The sequence below is a fragment of the Oncorhynchus gorbuscha genome, unplaced genomic scaffold, assembly GCF_021184085.1.
Source record: "Oncorhynchus gorbuscha isolate QuinsamMale2020 ecotype Even-year unplaced genomic scaffold, OgorEven_v1.0 Un_scaffold_428, whole genome shotgun sequence".
Lineage (NCBI taxonomy): Eukaryota > Metazoa > Chordata > Actinopteri > Salmoniformes > Salmonidae > Oncorhynchus > Oncorhynchus gorbuscha.
This window is the reverse complement of record NW_025745273.1, coordinates 430,952-444,362: the sequence shown is the minus strand read 5'-3', so window position 1 is coordinate 444,362 and position 13,411 is coordinate 430,952. Positions and strand designations below refer to the sequence as shown.

Here is a 13,411-nt window from a genome sequence, read left to right as displayed (position 1 = left end):
TACAGACAGAGGTGAGAGGTCACAGATGGTAAATATTTATGTCCCCTTAGCAGTTCATCACGTAAGCAAAAGGGAATATGTTCCATTATCTATGTTTATTTACATTAGTGCCACTGCCTGTTCAGTCCGCTATCATCCAGAAGGCGAGGTCAGTACAGGTGCATCAAAGTTGGGACCGAGAGACAGAAGCTGTTTTTTCATCACTAACACAGGCTGTTGCCTACATACACAGACTTGAAATCATTGTTACATATCTGACATTACTCATTTCATATGTATATACTATATTCTATCCTATACTATTGTATCAGTCTATGCAGCTCTGACATCGCTCATCCATATATTTATATATTCTTATTCCATTACTTAGATTTGTGTGTATTAGGTATTTGTTGTGAAATTGTTAGATATTTCTGCACTGTTGGAACTAGGAAGAGCAAGCATTTCGCTACACCCGCAATAACATATGATTTGATTTATTATGAAGGTCACTTGTGTAAAGTGTACTTTTCCCCACTCATCTTTTGACATTGCGTATGCATATTCAGTGGTCTGGCAACTTCCAGACAATGTCAAATGCCCATCCTGGTAGATCTGAACCTAATGCAGCTTGGAGTGATCAGATGATGGAAGTTACATTTAGGTGCCAGGTGTATCTGAGGCTATAGATGCTCCATATCCATTACTTTGAGGGTTTGATAATATGATTAAATGTGTTTCTGTGTTGCAGGGGCAGTCAATAAATGGAACGGCAAGACCACAGAACATGACATAAGCAGAGCTGTGGGAGACCACCTCAAGCCCCTGGTAGAGCCGGGGGTGGTGTTTACCACTCCACCACGCCTTCAGCAGGCTGGAAAAATGGGATTGATACTGTTTTTCAAACTAAGATGGGACCAAGAGTCTGTTGATTGGTCAGTCATTGGGTTTTGCAATATGTTCAAATCAAATCAAGCTTTATTTATACAGCACATTTCAGACATGGATGCAATACAATGGCTTCACAGGAAAAAACAGAAATATTTAGTACAAACATAAGAGGATTAAAAAAAACTTAAAGACAAATGAGCATCCTAAGGAAATGTCATTGATTAAAAATAAAAATATTAGCTTGTTTTTTAGGAGGGGTTCTGAAAGACACTATGGGGGTGTCCACTGGAAGTTGACTAGTAACAACAACAGGGACCTAAAAGACACCCACCATGAGACCCACTAAATCTGCCCAAGAAGAGAAAAACTAAAGAAAAACCCACACCAAACTTAGACAGGAAGCAAACCCAAAAGGTCGATGGACTAAAGGTGTTGACTCTCCACATCTATCAAGACAACTGGAGCACTGGGCCAGACACTCTTAAATAGAACCAGGACCAGCTCAGGTGAAACACCTTCCCACTAACGAGATGGACAAGCTAGCACAGGTGTAACACATACTGACTAACGAGGTGACACCAATCGGTGCTTCCTACGCGCTAAAGTCCAACCTCAAAACATAAATGGAAAAACCAAAGACTGTAACAGCTTAAAAGAATGCGCACCACCAACAGAAAACAACTTCCATTTCACAATATAATCAACTACAATGCTCCACCTTCACCAATATAAACATGGTGTCTACTGGCTATCAACAATTAAAAACAAGAAAAAAAGGGAATTTTTCCCTTCCTAAAACCCACTAGCTTCTAGAACTCTCGTCCCCTTGGAACGAGCCCAAACAAAACTCATATCCAATACGGAAATTCAAAATAATTTGTGATCCATGGAACGTTAAACACAAAACACAAATCTTTTTGACTGCCCAACCTTGAGACAATCAGAAACCAAGTTGTCCTCACCATGGACACAAGCACCAAAACCCCTGTTGTTTTGACAAGTAGCGATAAATCACTGATATCAATTCGGGGGGGGGAAATCAGGGTGTACTTGCTGTTGAAACTAACATATAAAAAAAACACATGGAAATGGGTTCGAGGACAACCTGCAGAAGACAGTCAGCTACATTTCGGGGTCGCTAAAACAAAGGAACGCAACACTTATTTGTCATAACTCATCCCGATATCATGTTAAAATCAATTGTGAGAGGAGGGAGATGAGTTTGCACGTCCTGTTAAAATTAACATCTCAAAAACCACACGGAATCAGGGAGTAATGTGTACATCACTGGTAAGAGAACAATTTGTAGAAAACGGCTAGATACATTTTGAAGTGTTGCATTTTGATTCAAGTGGGTCACCAACATTGTGTAACACAACTCTTTTTGTGTTAGTCAATTTTTGCTAAATCACATAAATAGTACTCTTCCATTTCAGAGCCTGGATTTTCCCCGAGGCTAATATTCATATGTTGAAATCAAATGATAAGGGGCACACGTTTAGGCTTCTACATTGTGACATTATTAAAATACTCCTACTACAAAGTGTTAACATTCAACATTGATTCATTGAGATCATGATACAACTCCTTCATGTATTTTCTGATGTTTGATCAGACACCTTTTATCAGAGTATCTCTTGTCACATTGATTACAGCTATAAGGTTTCTCTCCTGTGTGTGTTCTCTGGTGTAAAGTAAGCTGGCCAGATGTAGCAAAACTCTTCCCACATTGATCACAGCTATACGGTTTCTCTCCAGTGTGTGTTCTCCGGTGTGATATCATGCCGCTTAGCTGAGTAAAACTCTTCCCACATTGATCACAGGTATAAGGCTTCTCTCCTGTGTGTGTTCTCTGGTGCCGAGTCAGAATGCTGGATGTATTAAAACTCTTCCCACATTTATTACAGCTATAAGATTTATCTCTTGTGTGTGTTCTCTGGTGTTGAGTCAGGCTGCTAGATGAGGAAAAATTCTTCCCACATTGACCACAGATATAAGATTTCTCTCCTGTGTGTGTTCTCTGGTGTTGAGTCAGGCTGCTAGATGAGGAAAAACTCTTCCCACATTGACCACAGACATACGATTTCTCTCCTGTGTGTGTTCTCTGGTGTACTTTTAGATTGCCAGATTGAGCAAAACTCTTCCCACATCGAGTACAGCTATGAGGTTTCTCTCCTGTGTGTGTTCTCTGGTGTGACATCAGGCTGCTGAGGCTAATAAAACTCTTCCCACATTCATTACAGCTATATGGTTTATCTCTTGTCTGTGCTCTCTGGTGTGATATCAGACTGCTTAGGTGAGTAAAACTCTTCCCACATTCATTACAGCTATACGGTTTCTCTCCTGAGTGTGTTCTCTGGTGTGATATCAGGCTGCTTAGCTGAGTAAAACTCTTTCCACATTGAGTACAGCTAAAAGGTTTCTCTCCTGTGTGTGTTCTATGGTGTATCTTCAGATGGTTAGATGTAAAAAAACTCTTCCCACACTGAGTACAGCTATACGATTTTTCTCCTGTATGTGTTCTTTGGTGTACAATAAGATGGCTAGATGTATCAAAACTCTTCCCACATTCATCACAGCTATGCGGTTTCTCTCGTTTCTCTCCTGTGTGTGTTCTCTGGTGTGATATCAGGGTGCTCACCCGAGTAAAACTCTTCCCACATATACCACAGCTACAGATATAAGATTTCTTTCCTGTGTGTGTTCTCTGGTGTGATATCAGGCTGGTTGAATGAGTAAAACTCTTCCCACATTGAGTACAGCTATAAGGTTTCTCCACTGTGTGGATTCTCTGATGAATTTTAATGCCTGCTGAGGATGTGAGTCTCTTCCCACCATCAGAGCAGCAGTGAGATTTCTTCCCTGTGGATCTCTGCAGGTGTTTCTTGAGGTGTTTTGATGTGGAGATAAACTTCTCTGCCTTGTCAGCATCATGAGGTTGTTGAGGCTCCCCAGAGGATCCACAATAGTCACGTATCTCTCCTGTGTGAACAACAAAGTCAGACAGATGGTTAGAGGTCCACAACAGTGGAAATCCACTGTAAAAAGTGATGCCAACAGCGTAGCTATGAAGTTGTACAACAATTGACGTCTGTAATGAATGTAATGATTATTTGACATTTTATCTTAAAATGAGCAAGAACAGTCATATTTTGTCTTGTTTTCTTATTAGTAGTAACATCAAGGATTGTAGGCTAGAAATAAGTTATTAATGTTGTTGAAACTGTAAGCGGTGTGCCAGGCGACTTTTGGTCTCCAATATAGGCCCCTTTCTGTGTTTAATAAAATTGCGGCACGAGGGCGATGCACATGCGATTTGGTTGTAGAAACTCCTCCCTGCTAATGAGGAAACCGATAGTTATGGATGTAGTATATCTACTAATGAGGAAACCACTAGCTATGGATGTAGTATATATGGTAATGAGGAAACCACTAGTTATGGGTGTAGTATATCTGGTAATGAGGAAACCACTAGTTATGGGTGTAGTATATCTGGTAATGAGGAGACCACTAGTTATGGGTGTAGTATATCTGGTAATGAGGAAACCACAGGTTATGGATGTAGTATATCTGGTTATGAGGAAACCACGAGTTATGGATGTAGTATATCTGGTAATGAGGAAACCACTAGTTATGGATGTAGTATATCTGGTTATGAGGATACCACTAGTTATGGTGTGGTATATCTGGTTGTAGAAACTCCTCCCTGCTAATTAGGAAACCAGACACTTCAGAACAAACTTCCTTTAGATGTTTTGGGGGAAACAATGTTACTATGGTTACTTTTGTTCCATGTTGTGAATGTTATCCAATGTGTTACTATGGTTACTGTTGTTCCATATTGTGAATGTTATACAATGTAATACTATGGGTTATAGCAGTATGGCCTAATAATTTGACATAAATTAACTCATGAATATTTTTGGTTGATACTTCAAGGAGTCTTACAATTCAAAATCAGAAAGCCTAATTATCCTTGGTATAACCTTAAAACAGTACTATACCGGGGAAGCCCTTCATGTTGGAGGGTGTTTCTACAGTACTCCACCGGGAAGCCCTTCATGTTGGAGGGTGTTTCTACAGTACTGTACTGGGGAAGCCCTTCATGATGGAGGGTGTTTCTACAGTACTGTACTGGAGAAGCCCTTCATGTTGGAGGGTGTTTCTACAGTACTGTACTGGGGAAGCACTTCATGTTGGAGGGTGTTTCTACAGTACTATACTTGCGAAGCCCTTCGTGTTATTTAAACCTTAAAACAATTCCACATAGCTTTGAAGGACTTCCCCCTCAGACAAGGCTTAGGCTATAATGGGTTAAACTATCTGAAACTTACATTACAATGATACTAGTTATCCTGGGATCTTACATTACTCAGACTAGTTATCCTGGGGAATAGGTTTTAATAAATTTGCAAAAAATCTAAACCTGTTTTTGCTTTGGCATTAAGGGGTATTGTGATGGCATTATGGGGTATTGTGTGAAGATTGATGGCGATTTAAAAATAATAATCAATTTTAGAGTAAAGGGATGTACCGATATTACATTTTTGGCCAATATTTTCCTTGCCCCAAAAAACAATACCGATAACCAATATTTAAAATTTGTGTGGCCTTTTAAGCATTCTAGTACAGTTAAAAAGTTAAACACACACACAGACGCAGTCACTGCATCTCAGTGCAAGAGGCGTCACTACAGTGCCTGGTTCCAATCCAGGCTGTATCACATCCGGATGTGATTGGGAGACCCACAGTAGTTGTCTGTTATTGGTGTAGAGAGGACGACAAAGTAGAGGGATCCCACAGTAGCTGTCTGTTATTGGTGTAGTGAGGAAGACAACGGAGAGGGATCCCACAGTAGCTGTCTGTTATTGGTGTAGAGAGGAAGACAAAGAAGAGGGATCCCACAGTAGTTGTCTGTTTTTGGTGGAGGGGACGGCAAAGAAGAGGGATCCCACAGTAGTTGTCTGTTATTGGTGGAGAGGGGACGACAAAGAAGAGGGATCCCACAGTAGTTGTCTGTTATTGGTGGAGAGGGGACGACAAAGAAGAGGAATCCCACAGTAGTTGTCTGTTATTGGTGTAGAGGGGACGACAAAGGAGAGATCCCACATGTGGATAGGAAGATACAGTGGGGCAAAAAAGTATTTAGTCAGCCACCAATTGTGCAAGTTCTTCCACTTAAAACGATGAGAGAGGCCTGCAATTTCCATTATAGGTACACTTCAACTATGACAGACAAAATGAAAATAAAAAATCCAGAAAATCACATTATAGGATTTTTAATGAATGTATTTGCAGATTATGGTGAATACATTCACCTTTAAGAGGCTCCTCTGTCCTCCACATGTTACCTGTATTAATGGCACCTGTTTGAACTTGTTATCAGTATAAAAGACACCTGTCCACAACCTCAAACAGTCACACTCAACTCCACTATGGCCAAAACCAAAGATCTGTCAAAGGACACCAGAAACAAAATTGTAGACCTGCACCAGGCTGGGAAGACTGAATCTGCAATAGGTAAGCAGCTTGGTTTGAAGAAATCAACTGTGGGAGCAATTATTAGGAAATGGAAGACATACAAAACCACTGATAATCTCCCTCAATCTGGGGCTCCACGCAAGATCTCACCCCGTGGGGTCAAAATGATCACAAGAACGGTGAGCAAAAATCCCAGAACCACACGGGGGGACCTAGTGAATGACCTGCAGAGAGCTGGGACGAAAGTAACAAAGCCTACCATCATTAACACACTACGCCGCCAGGGACTCAAATCCTGCAGTGCCAGACGTGTCCCCCTTCTTAAGCCAGTACATGTCCCCCATCTTAAGCCAGTACATGTCCCCCATCTTAAGCCAGTACATGTCCCCCATCTTAAGCCAGTACATGTCCAGGCCCGTCTGAAGTTTGCTAGAGAGCATGTGGATGATCCAGAAGAAGATTGGGAGAATGTCATATGGTCAGATGAAACCAAAATATAACTTTTTGGTAAAAACTCAACTCGTCGTGATTGGAGGACAAAGAATGCTGAGTTGCATCCAAAGAACACCATACCTACTGTGATGAATGGAGGTGGAAACATCATGCTTTTTGGGGTTGTTTTTCTGCAAAGGGACCAGGACGACTGATCCATGTAAAGAAAAGAATAAATGGGGCCATGTATCGTGAGATTTTGAGTGAAAACCACCTTCCATCAGCAAGGGCATTGAAGATGAAACGTGGCAGGGTCTTTCAGCATGACAATCATCCCAAATACACCACCCAGGAGTGGCTTCGTAAGAAGCATTTCAAGGTCCTGAAGTGGCCTAGCCAGTCTCCAGATCTCAACCCCATAGAAAATCTTTGGAGGGAGTTGTAAGTCTGTGTTGCCCAGCAACAGCCCCAAAACATCACTGCTCTGGAAGAGATCTGTATGGAGGAATGGGCCGAAATACAAGCAACAGTGTGTGAAAACCTTGTGAAGACTTACAGAAAACATTGGACCTCTGTCATTGCCAACAAAGGGTATATAACAAAGTATTGAGATAAACTTTTGTTATTGACCAAATACTTATTTTCCACCATAATTTGCAAATAAATTCATAAAAAAATCCTACAATATGATTTTCTGGATTTTTTCTCTCTCATGTTGTCTGTCATAGTTGAAGTGTACCTATGATGAAAATTACAGGCCTCTCATCTTTTTTAAGTGGGAGAACTTGCACAATTGGTGGCTGACTAAATACTTTTTTTGCCCCACTGTACATATTATCATTATTACTGGAAAATATTCATTTAAAATCCAGCAATTTTACAACTTTAGCTCTCTAGGTCAAGCCAGTAGGCTACAGTAGGTTGTAACTCTCTAGGTCATGCCAGTAGGTTACAGTAGGTTGTAACTTTCTAGGTCATGCCAGTAGGTTACAGTAGGTTGTATCTCTCTAGGTCATGCCAGTAGGTTACAGTAGGTTGTATCTCTCTAGGTCATGCCAGTAGGCTACAGTAGGTTCTATCTCTCTAGGTCATGCCTGTCGGTTACAGTAGGTTGTATATCTCCAGATCATGCTAGTAAGTTACAGTAGGTTGTAACTCTCTAGGTCATGCCAGTAGGTTACAGTAGGTTGTAACTTTCTAGGTCATGCCAGTAGGTTACAGTAGGTTACAGTAGGTTGTATCTCTCTAGGTCATGCCTGTCGGTTACAGTAGGTTGTATATCTCCAGATCATGCCAGTAAGTTACAGTAGGTTGTATCTCTCTAGGTCATGCCAGTAGGTTACAGTAGGTTGTAACTCTCTCTCTAGGTCATGCCAGTAGACGACAGTAGGTTCTATCTCTCTAGGTCATGCCTGTCGGTTACAGTAGGTTGTATATCTCCAGATCATGCCAGTAAGTTACAGTAGGTTGTAACTCTAGGTCATGCCAGTAGGTTACAGTAGGTTGTAACTTTCTAGGTCATGCCTGTCGGTTACGGTAGGTTGTAACTTTCTAGGTCATGCCAGTAGGCTACAGTAAGTTGTATCTCTCTAGGTCATGCCAGTAGACGACAGTAGGTTCTATCTCTCTAGGTCATGCCTGTCGGTTACAGTAGGTTGTATATCTCCAGATCATGCCAGTAAGTTACAGTAGGTTGTAACTCTCTAGGTCATGCCAGTAGGTTACAGTAGGTTGTAACTTTCTAGGTCATGCCAGTAGGCTACAGTAAGTTGTATCTCTCTAGGTCATGCCAGTAGGTTGTAACTTTCTAGGTCATGCCAGTAGGTTACAGTAGGTGTGTAACTTTCTAGGTCATGCCAGTAGGTTGTATCTCTCTACGTCATGCCAGTAGGTTACAGTAGGTTGTATCTCTCTAGGTCATGCCAGTTTGCTACAGTAAGTTGTATCTCTCTAGGTCATGCCAGTAGGTTGTAACTCTCTAGGTCATGCCAGTAGGTTACAGTAGGTTGTAACTTTCTAGGTCATGCCAGTAGGCTACAGTAAGTTGTATCTCTCTAGGTCATGCCAGTAGGTTGTAACTCTCTAGGTCATGCCAGTAGGTTACAGTAGGTTGTAACTTTCTAGGTCATGCCAGTAGGCTACAGTAGGTTGTATCTCTCTAGGTCATGCCAGTAGGTTACAGTAGGTTGTAACTCTCTACGTCATGCCAGTAGACTACAGTAGGTTCTATCTCTCTAGGTCATGCCTGTCGGTTACAGTAGGTTGTATATCTCCAGATCATGCCAGTAAGTTACAGTAGGTTGTAACTCTCTAGGTCATGCCAGTAGGTTACAGTAGGTTGTAACTTTCTAGGTCATGCCAGTAGGTTACAGTAGGTTGTATCTCTCTAGGTCATGCCTGTCGGTTACAGTAGGTTGTATATCTCCAGATCATGCCAGTAAGTTACAGTAGGATGTATCTCTCTAGGTCATGCCAGTAGGTTACAGTAGGTTGTAACTCTCTCTCTAGGTCATGCCAGTAGATGACAGTAGGTTCTATCTCTCTAGGTCATGCCTGTCGGTTACAGTAGGTTGTATATCTCCAGATCATGCCAGTAAGTTACAGTAGGTTGTAACTTTCTAGGTCATGCCTGTCGGTTACGGTAGGTTGTAACTTTCTAGGTCATGCCAGTAGGCTACAGTAAGTTGTATCTCTCTGGGTCATGCCAGTAGACGACAGTAGGTTCTATCTCTCTAGGTCATGCCTGTCGGTTACAGTAGGTTGTATATCTCCAGATCATGCCAGTAAGTTACAGTAGGTTGTAACTTTCTAGGTCATGCCTGTCGGTTACGGTAGGTTGTAACTTTCTAGGTCATGCCAGTAGGCTACAGTAAGTTGTATCTCTCTGGGTCATGCCAGTAGACGACAGTAGGTTCTATCTCTCTAGGTCATGCCTGTCGGTTACAGTAGGTTGTATATCTCCAGATCATGCCAGTAAGTTACAGTAGGTTGTAACTCTCTAGGTCATGCCAGTAGGTTACAGTAGGTTGTATCTCTCTAGGTCATGCCTGTCGGTTACAGTAGGTTGTAACTTTCTAGGTCATGCCAGTAGGCTACAGTAAGTTGTATCTCTCTAGGTCATGCCAGTAGGTTGTAACTTTCTAGGTCATGCCAGTAGGTTACAGTAGGTTGTAACTTTCTAGGTCATGCCAGTAGGTTGTATCTCTCTAGGTCATGCCAGTTTGCTACAGTAAGTTGTATCTCTCTAGGTCATGCCAGTAGGTTGTATCTCTCTAGGTCATGCCAGTAGGTTACAGTAGGTTGTAACTCTCTCTCTAGGTCATGCCAGTAGACGACAGTAGGTTCTATCTCTCTAGGTCATGCCTGTCGGTTACAGTAGGTTGTACATCTCCAGATCATGCCAGTAAGTTACAGTAGGTTGTAACTCTCTAGGTCATGCCAGTAGGTTACAGTAGGTTGTAACTTTCTAGGTCATGCCAGTAGGTTACAGTAGGTTGTATCTCTCTAGGTCATGCCTGTCGGTTACAGTAGGTTGTACATCTCCAGATCATGCCATTAAGTTACAGTAGGTTGTAACTCTCTAGGTCATGCCAGTAGGTTACAGTAGGTTGTAACTTTCTAGGTCATGCCAGTAGGCTACAGTAGGTTGTATCTCTCTAGGTCATGCCAGTAGGTTGTATCTCTCTAGGTCATGCCAGTAGGTTACAGTAGGTTGTAACTCTCTCTCTACGTCATGCCAGTAGACTACAGTAGGTTCTATCTCTCTAGGTCATGCCTGTCGGTTACAGTAGGTTGTATATCTCCAGATCATGCCAGTAAGTTACAGTAGGTTGTATCTCTCTAGGTCATGCCAGTAGGTTACAGTAGGTTGTAACTCTCTCTCTAGGTCATGCCAGTAGACGACAGTAGGTTCTATCTCTCTAGGTCATGCCTGTCGGTTACAGTAGGTTGTATATCTCCAGATCATGCCAGTAAGTTACAGTAGGTTGTAACTCTCTAGGTCATGCCAGTAGGTTACAGTAGGTTGTAACTTTCTAGGTCATGCCTGTCGGTTACAGTAGGTTGTAACTTTCTAGGTCATGCCAGTAGGCTACAGTAAGTTGTATCTCTCTAGGTCATGCCAGTAGATTGTAACTTTCTAGGTCATGCCAGTAGGTTACAGTAGGTTGTATCTCTCTAGGTCATGCCCGTAGGTTACAGTAGGTTGTAACTTTCTAGGTCATGCCAGTAAGTTGTATCTCTCTAGGTCATGCCAGTAGGTTACAGTAGGTTGTATCTCTCTAGGTCATGCCAGTTTGCTACAGTAAGTTGTATCTCTCTAGGTCATGCCAGTAGGTTGTATCTCTCTAGGTCATGCCAGTAGGTTGTATCTCTCTAGGTCATGCCAGTAGGTTACAGTAGGTTGTAACTCTCTCTCTAGGTCATGCCAGTAGACTACAGTAGGTTCTATCTCTCTAGGTCATGCCTGTCGGTTACAGTAGGTTGTATATCTCCAGATCATGCCAATAGGTTACAGTAAGTTGTAACTCTCTTGGTCATGCCAGTAGGTTACAGTAGGTTGTAACTTTCTAGGTCATGTCAGTAAGTTACAGTAGGTTGTATCTCTCTAGGTCATGCCAGTAGGTTACAGTAGGTTGTAACTCTCTTGGTCATGCCAGTAGGTTACAGTAGGTTGTAACTTTCTAGGTCATGTCAGTAAGTTACAGTAGGTTGTATCTCTCTAGGTCAAGCCAGTAGGTTGTAACTCTCTAGGTCAGGACAGTAGGTTACAGTAGGTTATCTCTCTAGGTCATGCCAGTAGGCTACAGTAGGTTGTATCCCTCTAGGTCAAGCCAGTAGGCGACAGTAGGTTTTATCTCTGTGGGTCATGCCAGTGGATTACAGTAGGATGCATCTCTCTAGGTCATGCCATTAGGTTACATTGGGTTGTATCTCTCTAGGTCATGCCAGTGGGATACAGTAGATAGAACCACTTGGATACAATCTCTAGGTCATGTTAGTAGGTTGTAACTCTCTAGGTCATGCCAGTAGGCTACAGTAGGTTGTATCTCTCTAGGTCATGCCAGTAGGCTACAGTAGGTTGTATCCAAGTGGAAACAATTATCAATTTAATGTGGAAAGTGTTGAATTTGGTCAACAACAAAATGAAAGGCTTATTTGATGCGTGAAGTTTACTTGAACCAACAGAAGTTTCGTAATGCTTAAGTTATGTGGACACGTGATAAACCGACAACTATGATAGAAAAGCTATGTGAGTTGTCTCCAGATCGCTATGCATATTCATGCTAGTAGCTTAGCATCTCTCTCCATTGAATACAGGCGGTTGACGACAACAACCCTCATAAAATATAAACAATAGATTACAATAAAAAGATGAATCCACCAATCCAAAGACAGGATAGGCGGAACTAGACAACCCGCAGTGCCGCTTTGTGGACATCAACTCCCCTTGTTATGGCTGAGAGACATCTTGTCAGTATATCCATAAACTTTGGTGTAGCCAATCAAACTCACATGGCACTATTGGGGGGCACGGTGTGTAGTAAAACATCACTACATGAAAAATGACTACATGCCGTGCCCCCCAGTCTGCGGTCAGCAGATTGACCCTTCTCAAATAGATATATTAAGTCACTTTTTGGAAACGGAACGGAGAAAACAAGGGGTAGCTTGCTCTCTACATCGTCTGATTCTAGACATATCTGTCATCATCCTAGGGCCCTCCGTTGAAGAGGTATTGACGAGCCAACTCCGAATATCCAAAGTTAAAAATTAATTTAAGGCGGTACTTACTGGTGTTAATCAGATCTCCTATCTCCAACTCTTCATCTTTCAATGTGACAGTAATTTCCCCTTCCATCTTCACTCCAAAAACTGCATCCTCCCCTTTCTCTTCCTTCTCTTCTTTCACTGAAACGTCTTTCTCTTCTTCTTTCACTGTCACAGCCTCACACTCTACTTCTTGTTTTACTGTGACATCCTCTTCTTCCTTTTCCTCTTTCACGACAATGTTCAGCCCCAGAGCTTCTTTCTCCGTCCAGCAGACCTCCACTTCTTTAACAGGAGGGGAGAAGTTTAGGGAGCTCATGGTCGGGGATGTTAGCTAGCTATCATTAGCGACTAGGCTAGTGCTAACTTAACCAGCCAGATACTATATCTGACTAATACAAAATAACGTAATATTAAATTAAATAGGTTTACAAGTAGATACAACAGAAGTGTGTCTAAAACACAGTAGCTAATATAGACAGAAAGCGTATAAATAGCTTGAATCGTTCGGCTATGTTGTCTAGCAAGCTACCGAGGTGCTTGACGAGCTGTTTCTGAAGAACCGTCCACTAGATTATACGTCACGCTGGCAGCGTCGCCTGAAAAGGCGCACATTTAATTAAATAATACTATTATAATGAGACACACAGAGACCTAACTGTGTTGATTGATTAGTGTGAATAAAAAAGGTTTACTACAGCACATTTAAGGCAGTTTCATTAAGTCTAACTAAATCCAAATAATTAGCTAGCTAATGTCAGTCTTTTCTGCTCCAACATGGTATAGCAATACATCATGTAGATGTATATAACGAACATACTTGGTCTATACTGGTCCTACATGGTGTAACAATACATCA

General features: G+C 41.8%; 1 protein-coding gene across 1 annotated transcript; it reads right to left on the bottom strand.

Annotated features, from left to right (window-relative positions):
• Positions 1-939: 939 nt before the first annotated feature.
• Positions 940-13,096, bottom strand: LOC124018185 (zinc finger protein 883-like). Its single transcript, XM_046333449.1, has 2 exons — positions 12,577-13,096; positions 940-3,852 (listed from the first exon to the last, which is right to left on the bottom strand). Exons 1-2 carry the CDS (start codon positions 12,869-12,871, stop codon positions 2,444-2,446), a joined length of 1,704 nt encoding a protein of 567 aa, XP_046189405.1. The 5' UTR covers positions 12,872-13,096; the 3' UTR covers positions 940-2,443.
• Positions 13,097-13,411: the final 315 nt, after the last annotated feature.